At 53.1% G+C, this 20,199-nt stretch overlaps 2 protein-coding genes across 2 annotated transcripts; both read left to right on the top strand.

Annotated features, from left to right (window-relative positions):
• The first annotated feature begins 287 nt into the window (after positions 1 to 287).
• Positions 288 to 2,007, top strand: LOC144727315 (uncharacterized). Its single transcript, XM_078606053.1, has 3 exons — positions 288 to 446; positions 726 to 826; positions 1,081 to 2,007. The coding sequence occupies exons 1-3, from the start codon at positions 389 to 391 to the stop codon at positions 1,831 to 1,833; spliced, it is 912 nt and encodes a 303-aa protein (XP_078462179.1). The 5' UTR covers positions 288 to 388; the 3' UTR covers positions 1,834 to 2,007.
• Positions 2,008 to 11,287: 9,280 nt separating this feature from the next.
• Positions 11,288 to 14,964, top strand: LOC144727507 (uncharacterized). Its single transcript, XM_078606382.1, has 4 exons — positions 11,288 to 11,446; positions 11,726 to 11,826; positions 12,081 to 12,343; positions 14,871 to 14,964. The coding sequence occupies exons 1-4, from the start codon at positions 11,389 to 11,391 to the stop codon at positions 14,962 to 14,964; spliced, it is 516 nt and encodes a 171-aa protein (XP_078462508.1). The 5' UTR covers positions 11,288 to 11,388.
• Positions 14,965 to 20,199: the final 5,235 nt, after the last annotated feature.

The raw sequence follows: 20,199 nt of genomic DNA, 5'->3' as shown, positions 1-20,199 counted from the left end.
GGGGAGGTGGGGCGGAGGTGGAGATGGGTGGTTGGTGGAGGTGGGCATGGGTAGGGGGGTGGTGTAGGTGGGGATGGTTTCTGATCCATCAGCGTTGCCGAGTGAATGAGCCCCACCTGAGCAAGTGCCTGCCGCGCCACTCATTGAGGCGCTCGACTCGTTGGTCGCGCCATTAAGCACCACGACGCACGCACCGGGATGGTCGCGCGCCCCAATGCGCCATTCACTCCTCGCGCTCATTGGCCGCGAGTTTATTGGGCACGTGGCTCCAATCATCACCCCCCCAAAAGCCCGCACCTCGCTGGGTATAAAGCAGAGATGTGGCGAGGAGGTGTGAGGGACACAGATTCGCTTTTTCCAGCCTCATCGCTAGCAACACTACGAAAAGATGCAGTCATCGGCGAGTCTCATGCTGGTGGGCGCGGTGCTGATGGCGCTGGGAGGCTGTGAGTACTCGCGCTGCTGCCAGGCACCCAGGGATCGATTTGGATCGAAGGGGGCTCGAAGCTACGATGGTTTTAGAGACCCATTTTGGTTATTTTACTTCCTCCCCTTTTACTGTTCACCACCAACCGTCCCCGATGCCGACTCCATTACCATTGTTCTACAGTGGCTACTTGCGTGCATTTTTGTGCCATTTCTCCTACCAACAACGAATGCGGTCGTACTAGTTCGCGAATCCATGGGCTTTGATTTACCATCGCCAATTCCCACCCCGATCCCAGGGACCACGAGGGGCTGCGTGGACGCCGCGACGATTCGTGGTGACCCAGGAGCGTGGCGGCAGGTGGCCCAGTCCGGGGAGATCTCGAAACTGAACCTGGCTGTGAGTAACGCATCGTGTAACAAACGATTCGGAAAGCTCGGTGGAATTCTGTGGTGCATCTGCCGGTCGCCTTGGTCTGTTAAAAACTACAATCTTGTTATGAGTGTAAGCGAATCTCTCTGCCAGGACTGGCCGAAATGTGCATCTGACATGCCACGGGTGAGTGCAGCTAAATTAGTAGGGAATGGCAGTGTTGTGGGAAGCTGCGTCTTGACTCATGATGACCCGCGTACTGTCCCCTGACCCTATGCCAGGTCCGGCACCACGTTCAAAACGAAGCTGCCCACTTGCTAACTGGAGACGAAACTGCGACATCCGCGGCGCCGGCCACGGAGGAGCCCAAGACGCTGGAGCCGGCCACGGAGGAGCCCAAGACGCTGGAGCCGGCCACGGAGGAGCCCAAGACGCTGGAGCCGGCCACGGAGGAGCCCAAGACGCTGGAGCCGGCCACGGAGGAGCCCAAGACGCTGGAGCCGGCCACGGAGGAGCCCAAGACGCTGGAGCCGGCCACGGAGGAGCCCAAGACGCTGGAGCCGGCCACGGAGGAGCCCAAGACGCTGGAGCCGGCCACGGAGGAGCCCAAGACGCTGGAGCCGGCCACGGAGGAGCCCAAGACGCTGGAGCCGGCCACGGAGGAGCCCAAGACGCTGGAGCCGGCCACGGAGGAGCCCAAGACGCTGGAGCCGGCCACGGAGGAGCCCAAGACGCTGGAGCCGGCCACGGAGGAGCCCAAGACGCTGGAGCCGGCCACGGAGGAGCCCAAGACGCTGGAGCCGGCCACGGAGGAGCCCAAGACGCTGGAGCCGGCCACGGAGGAGCCCAAGACGCTGGAGCCGGCCACGGAGGAGCCCAAGACGCTGGAGCCGGCCACGGAGGAGCCCAAGACGCTGGAGCCGGCCACGGAGGAGCCCAAGACGCTGGAGCCGGCCACGGAGGAGCCCAAGACGCTGGAGCCGGCCACGGAGGAGCCCAAGACGCTGGAGCCGGCCACGGAGGAGCCCAAGTAACGCCATTGCAGCTTTTCTGACGCCGGAGGCTGTTGGAGGCTCCTCCTCCGGGTCGCACGTGGGGCCAAATATCCCTTTTGGAGCCGCTTTAGCCGGTCGTTAATTCTGACGCTCTGGGCATCCCTAATCCCGCTCCTTTGTCCCAATTGCTCAATAAAGATGATCTTGACTTGATGCTGCGTCCCGGTTCGTGGTTTAACTTGCGTGAGTTGCACCACCCCCGCCCTCCAACGTGAAAGGTTATTTTGTGAACCGCAAAGCGGTTGCCAAGCCATGAGCTGTTTTATCCACCGAGGGATTGGAGGCTTTTTCAATGAGGTCCTTTGTCTCATGATGCCACAGTATCCTTGGGTTCGAGGAGCTTGGTGGCCTTCACACCATGGGGTTCATGGACGTTGCTCATGCGAAGGTGGACGATTGACGCACGTGTTCTAGGAGCATGGGTGGAATCTTCCCGTTTGACTTGTGGGGGGAGGCAATTGGCGATACCGCTGTGGCTCTTGACCAGACACTGCGCGTGTAACGGCCTGAGCGCGAGCACGGCTGGCTGCATCAGTCGGTGCAGAGCCTCCACGTGTGGGGGACGTCCATTGCGCAACGTGACTAATGAACCCCAGCAAGAGCCGACTGAAATTCGTCGCAAACTTACCCCCCGTATAGACACCTGGAGCTATTCATGACTCCTAGCAATGTATAGAGGCCCCCTCTACAGGCGATCCTCTACTTACTAACCAGCTTCGTTGAAATGTTAAACAAATTGGTATTGACTCAACGCAAAAACTCGCACTTGCCACGTAAAAAATTGCTTTAAAGGCGCGATCCTCTGCGAGATGTAATGAGTCTGCCTCGCGCAGGGAGTGAGTGCCATCGTGCTGAGTAGCGGTCGTGTCGAGGTTTTTCACGCTGCGGTACGGAAGCGATGACTATTAGAGGTTTTCGTTTGGATCTCGTAAATATAGACCTGTCGTTAAACCCGACACGGCCAACTTTTAAGGGTTGTCTAAATACAACCTGCGATTTCGTCACTAGTACAGCACACCGGTGTGATGGATAGCCAAGTGGTCACCACGTCTATGCCGTTCAGGACCGAAACAGGTGGACTTCTCCACAAATCGGGCTATCGCCTGATGAAGCTATTTATAATTACTGGCAAAACGTCGTACTTTGATTGTAAATGTTGCGGCTTGGCTCTCCAACACACCGGTGTGCTGTACTAGTAACGAATTGGCATGTTCTGTTTACGTGACAACCCATACTAGTCTGTTGGGTGGTTGCGGGCTTAACAACATCTACGCGATCTAACTCAAAAACCTATTCTACCTACTATAATCACCCAGGAATGTCTGAACGCTCGTGACGTCACTCCACATCGAGCAGCCCCTGCACTATGAATGAGACATTTTGTCATCCTTGCTCTCCAGATCGCAATAAAGTTTCTTGGGTACAAGTTTGACTCGACTTATGAAATTACAAGTAACATTCACAATAAGGAAAGTTGCAGGCTTCGTTAACTAGGCCTCGTAGTTATCGTAACATTTTAACAGCATTATAAAGGCATTTACATCACTATACCGGTCATTCTAACATAACAGCATTGCCAATATTATAAGAACATAAACGAACTTACAGACAATGCTTCTTAAAGTCCCACAATGGTCAATTGCGGCTGGCTTCACTGGGACGCGATGTGTGCCGCCATCTTGAATTATGTGTGTAATGGCCGACGCCCGCGTGGTTGAGCGGGAATCTTAAATCGCAACTTCCTGGTCACGTGACCAAACTTGGCATCAAAAACAGGAAATTCCTGTGTACATACGCCCCACATCTGCCGTGAGGCAAGACACCTGCCGTGAGGCAGAACACTTTCGGTAAAGTCACGTAGATAGGTGTAATAAAAACTTCGACGACAATAGACTGTCGTATTTATTTATTTATTTATCGCCGCTAGACAGCTCCGCGTTATTCCACACTATCTCCATCGCTACGCGTTGCGCGGCGTGAGTTGGTATCCTCCACACTCGCTCACTCTCCCGCTCCCGCTCCCACGCACCGCTGGCAGACGGCGCGCAGGGAGACCGTCTCCGGACCGCCATGTGGCCGATGGCGTTCCCGAGGCGCGAGACGTGGTCCCGCTTCCAGACTTCCCACACTGACCCAGAGTCCCTTCCGGCTTCCCCTTATCACCCCCTCCCGCGTCACCAAGCCCCACTACTAGCCACGCCCCCTTACGAATCTTCTAGATGGTACCCCACTAGCACCCTCCGGCTCTGCCCTTGAACTCTAGCCCAGATACTCCCTGTCACCCGATTGGCTTAGAGGCTGAATCGACGAAGTCTATCCCACCGTTCGGCGACCGTCAGCATATGCAACACAAGCGGTCGTCTTCGAAAGGCAAACTATTGACAGTATAACGGTTTGAAATGGGCATAGCCCAAATGTCAACAACCAATGTTAATGTTAAGGCAGCCAACCTGACGGTGGTTGGTTTTACACCAAACAAAGGGCTGCCATGTGACAATTAGCATGTTTATGAGAGATTAGCATGTTAATAGAAATCGTAAAGCACGCAACCGAGGGGTAGTTGGCGCGCGAAGTGGCTGTGTTGGTCTGAATCCTGTGAACGCGCAAGTTTGAAATGGGCGTAAAGAACAACTAACATCGAAAATTGGTGGGATGGGAACATCAAAGCCAATTACGACTTAAACTGGTTGGTAACGTTCTTTCAATGATTGATCAGTTTGTACCCATATTCTCGGTTGAAATTGTGTCTGTGTCTATATATATGTGTAATAAATGATGCTGACAACACACAGCTTGGTCTCCGTCCCTCTTTTATTCCTTGTTATGCCGCTCACACTCTGCTGGTCCCGATAGTGGACCGGCTGTTCCTCTTGCGCGCCCCGCGCGCCCTTCCCGTCAATCGCCCTCCTCCCTGCTCCCGCACACCGTTGGCTGACGGATTGCTTGGAGTCGTCTCCAGCCACATGGCTGATGGTGCAGAAGACTTCCCACGACCCAATGTGGTCCCACTCCGTGACTACGCCAACTGCCCCTCACACGTCATCCTGTCTCCAACTTACACCACGCCCTTTCCGAACCTTCCAGATTACGCCGTTCACTTAGCGCCCCCCCCCGGTTCCGCCCTTACGCTCCGCCCCTGATCTTCTGGACCGGAGGTGGTCGATGGACCTTCCCATATGCCCACATTACTGGGCCCCACTCCCAATACGCCGGGCCGTCTGATTGGCCCAGAGCTGAGCGACAAAACCTCGCTTACAAATCTTTGTTGATAGCCAGTGGGCTTGCAAAGTACCTTTATCAAGGTGAAATCAATTTTGTGTGAGCCGACCGCATTAAAACAATGATCAGCCACAGCTGAGGTATTGGTCCGACCGTGTTTCAGATCTGCCTTATGTTCACGAACACAGTCCGAGACATGTCGCTTAGTTTCCCCAATGTAACTCCTGCCACAGACACAACTTAGTTTGTAGATGCTGGGGTATTGCATGGGATCACACCCTTCACAGATGGGATCAGATCACGAATTTTATGTACTGTGTTAAATCGAACCTGGATCTTGTGTTTGCTCATGATTTTGGAAATATTTTTAGTGACCCCTACTATGTATGGCAACTTGATGGTTATGAACGGGTCCTCAGATGGTTATTTCCCAACGGTTGGGGTGATAGCTTTACGGATTGTGTAGTCTGAATATCCATTCATCTTGAGAGCCTGGTGTGGATGCCTGGATGGCATCTGGCTCATAGTTTTCCATGAAAATATTAGCTACAACTGGAGATCAGGGAGAACCCATTGGGGTACCTTCAACTTGTTTGGAGAAAGTTCCATTCCAGGTGAAGTAAGTGTGGTGAGGCAGTGTCCCACCATGAATGGTACATCAGCGTTCAGTCCTTGTGTAATAAAAGACTCCGTCAGGCACTGCTGGTCTCAAGTTCTTTCTCCGTACCCCACTGGTCTCCTCCGCGGACCAGCGTCGTCTCGCGCGCGCCCCGCACGCGCTTCCTCCTCAGCTCCTCCACTCTTCCTCACACCCCGCTGGTCCTGACAAGGGACCAGCGTCTCCTCTCGCGTGCCGCGCACGCTCCTCCGTTAGCTCCGACCAGTGTCTCTTCTCGCGTGCCGCGCACGCTCCTCTCGCATGCCGCGCACGCTCTTCCGTCAGCTCCTCCTAGCACGCGCCCCGCACGCGCTCTCCCGTCAGTCGCTCCACTCCTCCCCGCTCCGCACACCGCTGGCCGACAGTGTGCCGAAGCCCCATCAGCCACGTGGCTGATGGCGCGGCGGCCACCCAACGTGGTCCCGCTTCTTCACTCCAACAACTGACCCCGATCTCTTCCGGGCTCCCACTTATATCTTCTTTCCCACGTGACCCTGACTCCTCCCCTTCCGGATCGTCAGATCCGGCCTTCCCATACTGCCCTGCAAACCAGGCTCCACCCCCCAATACCCCGGGCCGTGTGATTGGGCCAGAGCCCAGCAACAACCCCATTTACGCTCGCAATACATGACCCCCACCCCTGATGAAAAAGCCAGCCGTCCCGGCTGCAATAGGATAAAATAATGCGAGCGACAGCATCACAATCAGGAATCACCAGACACAACGGAGAGTACAATGACAACACAATTAACGAAAGGGAAGGGATTAGGATCCGGTACGGAACACCGGCCCGTCCTCGGTGCAACAAGCAAGAAAGAATTAAGGAATGGAAGGCAATGCACAACAACGGTAACCGACACGCAAGAATGGCAGACTCGCATAAATCAGGAATGCGGTGTCTTAGAGCGTGTCCGTGTTGCTGGTCCATCCGCCTGGCTCAAGTCTAACTTCAGAGAACAACTGGTAGAGTAGGAGTGACGAACAGGCGCTCCACTCCCCCTTCAAGTCCACATCCGGTTAGCACAACCGGTGACACCCAGCGTGGCAGGCACCGAAGATCTGTGACGAGAAGGAGAACCCAACCCCCTGAGGCATAGCACCACGAACGTACATCCGCATGTCGTACACGAAAGCCACCCGGCCCCAGGGTAGTGGAGATGAACGTAATCCGCCCGGCGTGAGGAGAAACCCAATAAATACACAAAAATCGACGCGATGGATGCCCCAGTATCTAAATTTTAGCAAAAAAATATTATTTACACGTGACAACAAAAATTTTCCTGCATCTTGCCCATCAGCAGTCCTCCCTTGAGGACCAGCACAGACATCTCACGTACTCCTCCCCCTTAGTCAGACACGGGCCACTATGCTGCTGTTACCCCGATGGGCGCCAACACGCCAGCATTGCGCACAACACGCAATGCACGCACACAAGAGTCAAGGGATGAGATCCATAACCGCATCCCCACGGCTCGACGTGTATCCTTATAATGGCGGCGGCACACGCGAAGCGCCCCCACCGAGGTTTCCTGCGCTCAAAATGGCAGCGGTACGCACGCCCTCGCGTGCTCAAAATGGCGGCCCCATGCGCCGAGCGCATCCCCGCGATTTCCCACGCTAGCCAAAATGGCGGCCCAACGTGCGACCAATTCGGCAGTTTTTCTCGTGCGTGCACCCCAGCTGTCCCTTGCTGGGGGTCACAACACACATCCCCTGTCACGTTTAAACAACCCCCAACGATACAACGCATCGCCGCTGCTCACAGCAGTCGTATCGGGGAAATTTTTAACCCATAGTTGACCAAGACACATTGCTCATACACACCAACTCGCAGTGCAACCCCTGGTCGCACGCAATCAACGGAAAGAGCGACGCCACTTGGCGGCAATTTACGGCCCCATCACCCTTGACGGCAGAGCCACCAACAACGCCCTCATCCCTCAACACTCGCAATTTCCTATGAACGCACATGCAATCTCGTGTGCACGAACACCCATACAACCAAAATGTAGGGTCCCCCAACGAATTGACAAATTTCCGAACAGGTACGCACAACTAATAACAATCCCGAACCCAATGGTCAGAACAATGCACCGCACTCCGTATCCGTACAGAAAGACAGTCTATACAGTACGTGCAGTCAGGATATCGCGATTACAAGCAGCAAAGTTCCACACAGGTCCCACATTATACACAATCGCAAGCAGAACTGCAGGCAGACAACACACCGTTAACCCTGTCGTACCTTGCAGCAAAAAAAAATCATAAAAATAAACACGTCGCACACGGCAACCCACGGGATGTTAATGGCGACTCGACGCAACCGAATTAAAAATTAACTTCGCCATCGAGATAACATCCCCATGCCGCAACGCATAAACACTATTTGACACAGAGCAACCACAAGCAGACAGCGCGTCCATCCTCAACACACACACACAGCCCGAACTGCGCTCCGCAATCTCAAGCCATAACAACCAATCACACCCCGGCACACGCAAGATGGGTGAGGTGTGTGCTAGGGCCGTGCGCATATCGTCACGACTCGCTCGGGGCTGCAGCGAGCAGAGGACGGCAGGGTGGTGACTTGAGATGCCTCGAAGAACTCGGACGGTGAGCGCGGCGTCCTCCCTTGACTGCTCTGGTGTCTCGCACACGAGCCAGGACGGGGTGCTCCCGCCCAGGCAGCAGCAGCAACGGCGGCTTCCCCCGTGGCTACGGCCTCTCTCGTTGAAGGTGGTGAAGCGTCGGCGTCCTCTCCTTGCGGCTCCTTCCCACAAAACAGCTGCTTAGCAGCAGGATGCACACCACGTGGCGCCTCCGAAATGCCAGCGCACGGCCGCCTCTCCACCGCGATGTTCAAGATGGCGGCGTCCTGCCACGTGGTCGCTGGAGGACGTGTGCCGGTGGCTGTCTCTTCGTCGTCAGAAGATGTAACAAGTGGGTTACGCTTTTTCAAGTTCTCGGCCATCTTCCTCGAAGTTATTTTGCCTTGAAAAAGTCCACTTCTGACTCCAGTGTAATAAAAGACTCCGTCAGGCACTGCTGGTCTCCGTTGGTCTTTAATTCAAGTTCTTTCTCCGTTCCCCGCTATTCTCCTCCACGGACCAGCGTCGTCTCGCGCGCGCCCCGCACGCGCTTCCTCCTCAGCTCCTCCACTCTTCCTCACACCCCGCTGGTCCTGACAAGGGACCAGCGTCTCCTATCACGTGCCGCGCATGCTCCTCTCGCGTGCCACGCATGCTCCTCCGTTAGCTCCGACCAGCGTCTCCTCTCGCCTGCCGCGCACGCTCCTCTCGCGTGCCGTGCACGCTCTTCCGTCAGCTCCTCCTCGCGTGCGCCTCGCACACGCTCTCCCGTCAGTCGCTCCACTCCTCCCTGCTCCGCACACCGCTGGCCGACGGTGTGCCGAAGCCCCTTCAGCCAAGTGGCTGATGGCGCGGCGGCCACCCAACGTGGTCCCGCTTCTTCACTCCAACAACTGACCACGATCTCTTCCGGGCTTCCACTTATATCTTCTTTCCCACCTGACCCTGACTCCTCCCCTTCCGGATTGTCAGATCCGGCCTTCCCATACTGCCCTGCAGACCAGGCTCCGCCCCCCAATACCCTGGGCCGTGTGATTGGGCCAGAGTCCAGCAACAACCCCATTTATGCTCGTACTACACTTGTTTGACCAAATCTTCAATGACTGCAATGGTGTCAGGCACAGGAACTTTGGTTCTTTTGGTAAAGTCACGTAGAATAAATAGAATAAACACGACGTTTCGATCGCAATAAAAGTGGTCGAAACGTCGTGGTAATTTTTTTATTTGCATGTATTATTTTATTATTTATGCATTTCATTATTTTTATTTTACGTGACTTTACCTACGAGCAAACCACCTGGAGATAGTGAGATGTCCTTAATTAACGATAAGTACAGCTGAAGTGGTCTTACCAGTAAATGGTTGTAAGGTCTCAGACAGAAATCGGGCCAGTTTGTAGGTGGGTAAGTCAATGGCGGAGATGATAGGATGAAGGGGTGTACCCTGTTTATGGATCTTTGGTAAGCCATACAATCTGGGTGGTCGAGCATCAGAGGGTTTTAAGGAAACCCGCTTGGTTGGTTCGATTAAAAATGTCGAATCGGTGATGATGTTGTTGGTTTTCGTAGCGAGGCTGTTCGTGGGATCTCTTTTAATTTTAGTATAACTACCATCATTAAGTAGGGCCTGAATTTTGTTATTTTATGTGGTTTTGTCCATGATGACTGTGGCATTGCCCTTGTCGGCTGAGAGGATGACGATATCATCTCTTTTTTTTATTAAGAAAGCTCAAAGCGCTCATCAATACTGATGTTTATCATAGGTGACTTAGAGTTTTTTAGGATTGTAGCGATTTCCGATCTTGCCACGTCTGTAATGATGTATCCCAAACCTTTGAGGGCTATGTCAACCTGGGCAATGATGTCATCAACTGGGATGTGTTTAGGGGTGACTGCGAAATTCAATCCTTTGTTGTGGCTTGGCTCTCCAACACACCGGTGTGCTGTACTCGTGACGAATTTGCATGTTCTGTTTACGTGACAACCCTTACTGGTTGTCTGTGTCTGGTGGTGGCGGGATTAACGACATATTTATGCGATCTATCCCAAAAAAAACTATACCTAGTAAAATCACCAAGGAATGTCTGTCCTTAACGCGCATGACGTCACTCCACATCGACCAGCCCCTCTCATTAATAATCATGAACAGGTTACGTCCTCCTCATGGACCCCCTCCTCATTAATAATCATGAGCAGGTGACGTCACTCCACATGGAGCACCCCACCCTCACTAATAATCATGAGCAGGTCACGTCACTCCACATCGAACAGCCCCCTCATTAATAATTATTATAAGGTAACGTCCTCCAAATGGACACCCCCCGCCATTCATAATAATAAGCGGCTGACGTCACTCCACATGGGGGGCCGAGGCGCTTCCTCCCCCCTCCTCAGCGTCAACTTACAACCCTCACTACAAAGGCAGAACCCTCACGTCACGCGATCTCCGTAACGCTGTTGAGATATAGAAGCAAACAGAGGGTCCAATGAGATCAGCTCCCGTGTAAGGCGCGAGCTGCATGCATCGTGAGAGGCGACGAGGCTGGGAGACGTTCCACCAGCAGTGGATTGATCAATATCCGATGATGATTATGACGACACCAACACACGCCGTCCCCCCCACCCACCAATGCGAGATTCCCATCGAGAAGTCACTTCGCCGCTTCCTCTCTGGAGGGGGTGGGGGAGGTGGGGCGGAGGTGGAGATGGGTGGTTGGTGGAGGTGGGCATGGGTAGGGGGGTGGTGTAGGTGGGGATGGTTTCTGATCCATCAGCGTTGCCGAGTGAATGAGCCCCACCTGAGCAAGTGCCTGCCGCGCCACTCATTGAGGCGCTCGACTCGTTGGTCGCGCCATTAAGCACCACGACGCACGCACCGGGATGGTCGCGCGCCCCAATGCGCCATTCACTCCTCGCGCTCATTGGCCGCGAGTTTATTGGGCACGTGGCTCCAATCATCACCCCCCCAAAAGCCCGCACCTCGCTGGGTATAAAGCAGAGATGTGGCGAGGAGGTGTGAGGGACACAGATTCGCTTTTTCCAGCCTCATCGCTAGCAACACTACGAAAAGATGCAGTCATCGGCGAGTCTCATGCTGGTGGGCGCGGTGCTGATGGCGCTGGGAGGCTGTGAGTACTCGCGCTGCTGCCAGGCACCCAGGGATCGATTTGGATCGAAGGGGGCTCGAAGCTACGATGGTTTTAGAGACCCAATTTGGTTATTTTACTTCCTCCCCTTTTATTGTTCACCACCAACCGTCCCCGATGCCGACTCCATTACCATTGTTCTACAGTGGCTACTTGCGTGCATTTTTGTGCCATTTCTCCTACCAACAACGAATGCGATCGTACTAGTTCGCGAATCCATGGGCTTTGATTTACCATCGCCCATTCCCACCCCGATCCCAGGGACCACGAGGGGCTGCGTGGACGCCGCGACGATTCGTGGTGACCCAGGAGCGTGGCGGCAGGCGGCCCAGTCCGGGGAGATCTCTGAACTGAACCTGGCTGTGAGTAACGCATCGTGTGACAAACGATTCGGAAAGTTCGGTGGAATTCTGTGGTGCATCTGCCGGTCGCCTTGGTCTGTTAAAAACTACAATCTTGTTATGAGTGTAAGCGAATCTCTCTGCCAGGACTGGCCGAAATGTGCATCTGACATGCCACGGGTGAGTGCAGCTAAATTAGTAGGGAATGGCAGTGTTGTGGGAAGCTGCGTCTTGACTCCTGATGACCCGCGTCCTGTCCCCTGACGCTATGCCAGGTCCGGCACCACGTTCAAAGCGAAGCGGCCGACTTGCTAACTGGAGACGAAACTGCGACATCCGCGGCGCCAACCACGGAGGAGCCCAAGACGCTGGAGCCGGCCACGGAGGAGCCCAAGACGCTGGAGCCGGCCACGGAGGAGCCCAAGACGCTGGAGCCGGCCACGGAGGAGCCCAAGACGCTGGAGCCGGCCACGGAGGAGCCCAAGACGCTGGAGCCGGCCACGGAGGAGCCCAAGACGCTGGAGCCGGCCACGGAGGAGCCCAAGACGCTGGAGCCGGCCACGGAGGAGCCCAAGACGCTGGAGCCGGCCACGGAGGAGCCCAAGACGCTGGAGCCGGCCACGGAGGAGCCCAAGACGCTGGAGCCGGCCACGGAGGAGCCCAAGACGCTGGAGCCGGCCACGGAGGAGCCCAAGACGCTGGAGCCGGCCACGGAGGAGCCCAAGACGCTGGAGCCGGCCACGGAGGAGCCCAAGACGCTGGAGCCGGCCACGGAGGAGCCCAAGACGCTGGAGCCGGCCACGGAGGAGCCCAAGACGCTGGAGCCGGCCACGGAGGAGCCCAAGACGCTGGAGCCGGCCACGGAGGAGCCCAAGACGCTGGAGCCGGCCACGGAGGAGCCCAAGACGCTGGAGCCGGCCACGGAGGAGCCCAAGACGCTGGAGCCGGCCACGGAGGAGCCCAAGACGCTGGAGCCGGCCACGGAGGAGCCCAAGTAACGCCATTGCAGCTTTTCTGACGCCGGAGGCTGTTGGAGGCTCCTCCTCCGGGTCGCACGTGGGGCCAAATATCCCTTTTGGAGCCGCTTTAGCCGGTCGTTAATTCTGACGATCTGGGCATCCCTAATCCCGCTCCTTTGTCCCAATTGCTCAATAAAGATGATCTTGACTTGATGCTGCGTCCCGATTCGTGGTTTAACTTGCGTGAGTTGCACCGCCCTCCAACGTGAAAGGTTATTTTGTGAACCGCAAAGCGGTTGCCAAGCCATGAGCTGTTTTATCCACTGAGGGATTGGAGGCTTTTTCAATGAGGTCCTTTGTCTCATGATGCCACAGTATCCTTGGGTTCGAGGAGCTTGGTGGCCTTCACACCATGGGGTTCATGGACGTTGCTCATGCGAAGGTGGACGATTGACGCACGTGCTCTAGGAGCATGGGTGGAATCTTCCCGTTTGACTTGTGGGGGGAGGCAATTGGCGATACCGCTGTGGCTCTTGACCAGACACTGCGCGTGTAACGGCCTGAGCGCGAGCACTGCTGGCTGCATCAGTCGGTGCAGAGCCTCCACGTGTGGGGGACGTCCATTGCGCAACGTGACTAATGAACCCCAGCAAGAGCCGACTGAAATTCGTCGCAAACTTACCCCCCGTATAGACACCTGGAGCTATTCATGACTCCTAGCAATGTATAGAGGCCCACTCTACAGGCGATCCTCTACTTACTAACCAGCTTCGTTGAAATGTTAAACAAATTGGTATTGACTCAACGCAAAAACTCGCACTTGCCACGTAAAAAAATGCTTTAAAGGCGCGATCCTCTGCGAGATGTAATGAGTCTGCCTCGCGCAGGGAGTGCGTGCCATCGTGCTGAGTAGCGGTCGTGTCGAGGTTTTTCACGCTGCGGTACGGAAGCCGACTATAAGAGGTTTTCGTTTGGATCTCGTAAATATAGACCTGTCGTTAAACCCGATACGGCCAACTTTTAAGGGTTGTCTAAATACAACCTGCGATTTCGTCACTAGTACAGCACACCGGTGTGATGGATAGCCAAGTGGTCCCCACGTCTATGCCGTTCAGGACCGAAACAGGTGGACTTCTCCACAAATCGGGCTATCGCCTGATGAAGCTATTGCTAATTACTGGCGAAACGTCGTACTTTGATTGTAAATGTTGCGGCTTGGCTCTCCAACACACCGGTGTGCTGTACTAGTAACGAATTGGCATGTTCTGTTTACGTGACAACCCATACTAGTCTGTTGGGTGGTTGCGGGCTTAACAACATCTACGCGATCTAACTCAAAAACCTATTCTACCTACTATAATCACCCAGGAATGTCTGAACGCTCGTGACGTCACTCCACATCGAGCAGCCCCTGCACTATGAATGAGACATTTTGTCATCCTTGCTCTCCAGATCGCAATAAAGTTTCTTGGGTACAAGTTTGACTCGACTTATGAAATTACAAGTAACATTCACAATAAGGAAAGTTGCAGGCTTCGTTAACTAGGCCTCGTAGTTATCGTAACATTTTAACAGCATTATAAAGGCATTTACATCACTATACCGGTCATTCTAACATAACAGCATTGCCAATATTATAAGAACATAAACGAACTTACAGACAATGCTTCTTAAAGTCCCACAATGGACAATTGCGGCTGGCTTCACTGGGACGCGATGTGTGCCGCCATCTTGAATTATGTGTGTAATGGCCGACGCCCGCGTGGTTGAGCGGGAATCTTAAATCGCAACTTCCTGGTCACGTGACCAAACTTAGCATCAAAAACAGGAAATTCCTGTGTACATACGCCCCACATCTGCCGTGAGGCAAGACACCTGCCGTGAGGCAGAACACTTTCGGTAAAGTCACGTAGATAGGTGTAATAAAAACTTCGACGACAATAGACTGTCGTATTTATTTATTTATTTGCTTATTTATTTATTTATCGCCGCTAGACAGCTCCGCGTTATTCCACACTATCTCCATCGCTACGCGTTGCGCGGCGTGAGTTGGTATCCTCCGCACTCGCTCACTCTCCCGCTCCCGCTCCCACGCACCGCTGGCAGACGGCGCGCAGGGAGACCGTCTCCGGACCGCCACGTGGCCGATGGCGTCCCGGAGGCGCGAGACGTGGTCCCACTTCCAGACTTCCCACACTGACCCAGAGTCCCTTCCAGCTTCCCCTTATCACCCCCTCCTGCGTCACCAAGCCCCACTACTAGCCACGCCCCCTTACGAATCTTCTAGATGGTACCCCACTAGCACCCTCCGGCTCTGCCCTTGAACTCTAGCCCAGATACTCCCTGTCACCCGATTGGCTTAGAGGCTGAATCGACGAAGTCTATCCCACCATTCGGCGACCGTCAGCATATGCAACACAAGCGGTCGTCTTCGAAAGGCAAACTATTGACAGTATAACGGTTTGAAATGGGCATAGCCCAAATGTCAGCAACCAATGTTAATGTTAAGGCAGCCAACCTGACGGTGGCTGCCATGTGACAATTAGCATGTTGAAACACGTAATCAGCCAGGCTATGCGTTAATTGTGTGTTAACCGACTCTCTGTGTTGTATTACATCACATTTCGATATTTTGCTAGGTTATTTAATTTTCGTGTGCCTGTCTCCTAATTCTCAATTTTGCGTGCCCGTTTTTAATTTTGCGTGCCCGTTCCACATTGTCATCTTACTTGCAACAGCAGTACGTTGCCGTACACTCATTGATATGCTAATTCTCTCTGCCCCCTCCCTCTCTCCGTCCCCGCCCCCCCCCCTCTCTATATTTAAGGGACCGTCACAGAAACGACCCCTCTCTTTGTGCCGATTTGTGTCCTCTCTCTGTGTGCCGTTGTGATGTCTGTCTGCTTGTATGTCTGTCTATAGTTTTCTAGTTAGATTTTTGTTGCTATTTCTTTTATACCTGATGATGATTGCTTGTGTTGCAATCGAAACGTCGTAATATGTTATTTTAATTTATTATTTTATTTTTAGACGTGACTTAACCGAAAAGAACCAAAGAATAATTCCTGCAGTCACGAAAGCTCCAAAATTAAGATTGAACCACTTCTACGGGGAAGTTTTAAGCTTATCCTTTTTCTTTCTGGCTATTTGTTCTCTCTACCTGTGTCCTCTCTTTGGAATTTTCACACTTAAAATTCTAACTTAGCAAATTTTGAAACACGTAATCAACCAGGCTATGCGTTAATTGTGTGTTAACCGACTCTCTGTGTTGTATTACATCACATTTCGATATTTTGCTAGGTTATTTAATTTTCGTGTGCCTGTCTCCTAATTTTCTATTTTGCGTGCCCGTTTTCAATTTTGCGTGCCCGTTCCACATTGTCATCTTACTTGCAACAGCAGTACGTTGCCGTACACTCATTGATATGCTAATTCTCTCTGCCCCCTCCCTCTCTCCGTCCCCGCCCCCCCCCCCCTCTCTATATTTAAGGGACCGTCACAGAAACGACCCCTCTCTTTGTGCCGATTTGTGTCCTCTCTCTGTGTGCCGTTGTGATGTCTGTCTGCTTGTATGTCTGTCTATAGTTTTCTAGTTAGATTTTTGTTGCTATTTCTTTTATACCTGATGATGATTGCTTGTGTTGCAATCGAAACGTCGTAATATGTTATTTTAATTTATTATTTTATTTTTAGACGTGACTTAACCGAAAAGAACCAAAGAATAATTCCTGCAGTCACGAAAGCTCCTAAATTAAGATTGAACCACTTCTACGGGGAAGTTTTAAGCTTATCCTTTTTCTTTCTGGCTATTTGTTCTCTCTACCTGTGTCCTCTCTTTGGAATTTTCACACTTAAAATTCTAACTTAGCAAATTTTGAAACACGTAATCAACCAGGCTATGCGTTAATTGTGTGTTAACCGACTCTCTGTGTTGTATTACATCACATTTCGATATTTTGCTAGGTTATTTAATTTTCGTGTGCCTGTCTCCTAATTTTCAATTTTGCGTGCCCGTTTTCAATTTTGCGTGCCCGTTCCACATTGTCATCTTACTTGCAACAGCAGTACGTTGCCGTACACTCATTGATATGCTAATTCTCTCTGCCCCCTCCCTCTCTCCGTCCCCGCCCCCCCTCTCTATATTTAAGGGACCGTCACAGAAACGACCCCTCTCTTTGTGCCGATTTGTGTCCTCTCTCTGTGTGCCGTTGTGATGTCTGTCTGCTTGTATGTCTGTCTATAGTTTTCTAGTTAGATTTTTGTTGCCATTTCTTTTATACCTGATGATGATTGCTTGTGTTGCAATCGAAACGTCGTAATATGTTATTTTAATTTATTATTTTATTTTTAGACGTGACTTAACAGAAAAGAACCAAAGAATAATTCCTGCAGTCACGAAAGCTCCTAAATTAAGAATTAGCATGTTTATGAGAGATTAGCATGTTAATAGAAATCGTAAAGCACGCAACCGAGGGGTAGTTGGCGCGCGAAGTGGCTGTGTTGGTCTGAAACATGTGAACGCGCAAGTTTGAAATGGGCGTAAAGAACAACTAACATCGGAAATTGGTGGGATGGGAACATCAAAGCCAATTACGACTTAAACTGGTTGGTAACGTTCTTTCAATGATTGATCAGTTTGTACCCATATTCTCGGTTGAAATTGTGTCTGTGTCTATATATATGTGTAATAAATGATGCTGACAACACACAGCTTGGTCTCCGTCCCTCTTTTATTCCTTGTTATGCCGCTCACACTCTGCTGGTCCCGATAGTGGACCGGCTGTTCCTCTTGCGCGCCCCGCGCGCCCTTCCCATCAATCGCCCTCCTCCCTGCTCCCGCACACCGTTGGCTGACGGATTGCTTGGAGTCGTCTCCAGCCACATGGCTGATGGTGCAGAAGACCTCCCACGACCCAATGTGGTCCCACTCCGTGACTACGCCAACTGCCCCTCACACGTCATCCTGTCTCCAACTTACACCACGCCCTTTCCGAACCTTCCAGATTACGCCGTTCACTTAGCGCCCCCCCCCCCCGGTTCCGCCCTTACGCTCCGCCCCTGATCTTCTGGACCGGAGGTGGTCGATGGACCTTCCCATATGCCCACATTACTGGGCCCCACTCCCAATACGCCGGGCCGTCTGATTGGCCCAGAGCTGAGCGACAAAACCTCGCTTACAAATCTTTGTTGATAGCCAGTGGGCTTGCAAAGTACCTTTATCAAGGTGAAATCAATTTTGTGTGAGCCGACCGCATTAAAACAATGATCAGCCACAGCTGAGGTATTGGTCCGACCGTGTTTCAGATCTGCCTTATGTTCACGAACACAGTCCGAGACATGTCGCTTAGTTTCCCCAATGTAACTCCTACCACAGACACAACTTAGTTTGTAGATGCTGGGGTATTGCATGGGATCACACCCTTCACAGATGGGATCAGATCACGAATTTTATGTACTGTGTTAAATCGAACCTGCATCTTGTGTTTGCTCATGATTTTGGAAATATTTTTAGTGACCCCTACTATGTATGGCAACTTGATGGTTATGAACGGGTCCTCAGATGGTTATTTCCCAACGGTTGGGGTGATAGCTTTACGGATTGTGTAGTCTGAATATCCATTCATCTTGAGAGCCTGGTGTGGATGCCTGGATGGCATCTGGCTCATAGTTTTCCATGAAAATATTAGCTACACCTGGAGATCAGGGAGAACCCATTGGGGTACCTTCAACTTGTTTGGAGAAAGTTCCATTCCAGGTGAAGTAAGTGTGGTGAGGCAGTGTTCCACCATGAATGGTACATCAGCATTCAGTCCTTGTGTAATAAAAGACTCCGTCAGGCACTGCTGGTCTCAAGTTCTTTCTCCGTACCCCACTGGTCTCCTCCGCGGACCAGCGTCGTCTCGCGCGCGCCCCGCACGCGCTTCCTCCTCAGCTCCTCCACTCTTCCTCACACCCCGCTGGTCCTGACAAGGGACCAGCGTCTCCTCTCGCGTGCCGCGCACGCTCCTCCGTTAGCTCCGACCAGTGTCTCTTCTCGCGTGCCGCGCACGCTCCTCTCGCATGCCGCGCACGCTCTTCCGTCAGCTCCTCCTAGCACGCGCCCGCACGCGCTCTCCCGTCAGTCGCTCCACTCCTCCCCGCTCCGCACACCACTGGCCGACAGTGTGCCGAAGCCCCATCAGCCACGTGGCTGATGGCGCGGCGGCCACCCAACGTGGTCCCGCTTCTTCACTCCAACAACTGACCCCGATCTCTTCCGGGCTCCCACTTATATCTTCTTTCCCACGTGACCCTGACTCCTCCCCTTCCGGATCGTCAGATCCGGCCTTCCCATACTGCCCTGCAAACCAGGCTCCACCCCCCAATACCCCGGGCCGTGTGATTGGGCCAGAGCCCGCAAACAACCCCATTTACGCTCGCAATACATGACCCCCCCCCCTGATGAAAAAGCCAGCCGTCCCGGCTGCAATAGGATAAAATAATGCGAGCGACAGCATCACAATCAGGAATCACCAGACACAACGGAGAGTACAATGACAACACAATTAACGAAAGGGAAGGGATTAGGATCCGGTACGGAACACCGGCCCGTCCTCGGTGCAACAAGCAAGAAAGAATTAAGGAATGGAAGGCAATGCACAACAACGGTAACCGACACGCAAGAACGGCAGACTCGCATAAATCAGGAATGCGGTGTCTTAGAGCGTGTCCGTGTTGCTGGTCCATCCGCCTGGCTCAAGTCTAACTTCAGAGAACAACTGGTAGAGTAGGAGTGACGAACAGGCGCTCCACTCCCCCTTCAAGTCCACATCTGGTTAGCACAACCGGTGACACCCAGCGTGGCAGGCACCGAAGATCTGTGACGAGAAGGAGAACCCAACCCCCTGAGGCATAGCACCACGAACGCACATCCGCATGTCGTACACGAAAGCCACCCGGCCCCAGGGTAGTGGAGATGAACGTAATCCGCCCGGCGTGAAGAGAAACCCAATAAATACACAAAAATCGACGCGATGGATGCCCCAGTATCTACATTTTAGCAAAAAAATATTATTTACACGTGACAACAAAAATTTTCCTGCTCTTGCCCATCAGCAGTCCTCCCTTGAGGACCAGCACAGACATCTCACGTACTCCTCCCCCTTAGTCAGACACGGGCCACTATGCTGCTGTTACCCCGATGGGCGCCAACACGCCAGCATTGCGCACAACACGCAATGCACGCACACAAGAGTCAAGGGATGAGATCCATAACCGCATCCCCACGGCTCGACGTGTATCCTTATAATGGCGGCGGCACACGCGAAGCGCCCCGACCGAGGTTTCCTGCGCTCAAAATGGCAGCGGTACGCACGCCCTCGCGTGCTCAAAATGGCGGCCCCATGCGCCGAGCGCATCCCCGCGATTTCCCACGCTAGCCAAAATGGCGGCCCAA

Source organism: Lampetra planeri, chromosome 25, assembly GCF_965212315.1.
Source record: "Lampetra planeri chromosome 25, kcLamPlan1.2.h2, whole genome shotgun sequence".
Classification (NCBI taxonomy): Eukaryota; Metazoa; Chordata; class Hyperoartia; order Petromyzontiformes; family Petromyzontidae; genus Lampetra; species Lampetra planeri.
This window is presented reverse-complemented; position numbering and strand designations above follow the sequence as displayed.

Excerpts from the sequence above, each read along its gene's own strand:
- LOC144727315 (XM_078606053.1), top strand. The coding sequence starts at position 389 with ATGCAGTCATCGGCGAGTCTCATGCTGGTGGGCGCGGTGCTGATGGCG. Across the intron at positions 447-725 it reads GCTGATGGCGCTGGGAGGCT|GGACCACGAGGGGCTGCGTG; the intron begins GTGAGTACTCGC and ends CCCCGATCCCAG. Across the intron at positions 827-1,080 it reads TCTCGAAACTGAACCTGGCT|GTCCGGCACCACGTTCAAAA; the intron begins GTGAGTAACGCA and ends ACCCTATGCCAG.
- LOC144727507 (XM_078606382.1), top strand. The coding sequence starts at position 11,389 with ATGCAGTCATCGGCGAGTCTCATGCTGGTGGGCGCGGTGCTGATGGCG. Across the intron at positions 11,447-11,725 it reads GCTGATGGCGCTGGGAGGCT|GGACCACGAGGGGCTGCGTG; the intron begins GTGAGTACTCGC and ends CCCCGATCCCAG. Across the intron at positions 12,344-14,870 it reads CTGGAGCCGGCCACGGAGGA|ACGGCGCGCAGGGAGACCGT; the intron begins GCCCAAGACGCT and ends CACCGCTGGCAG.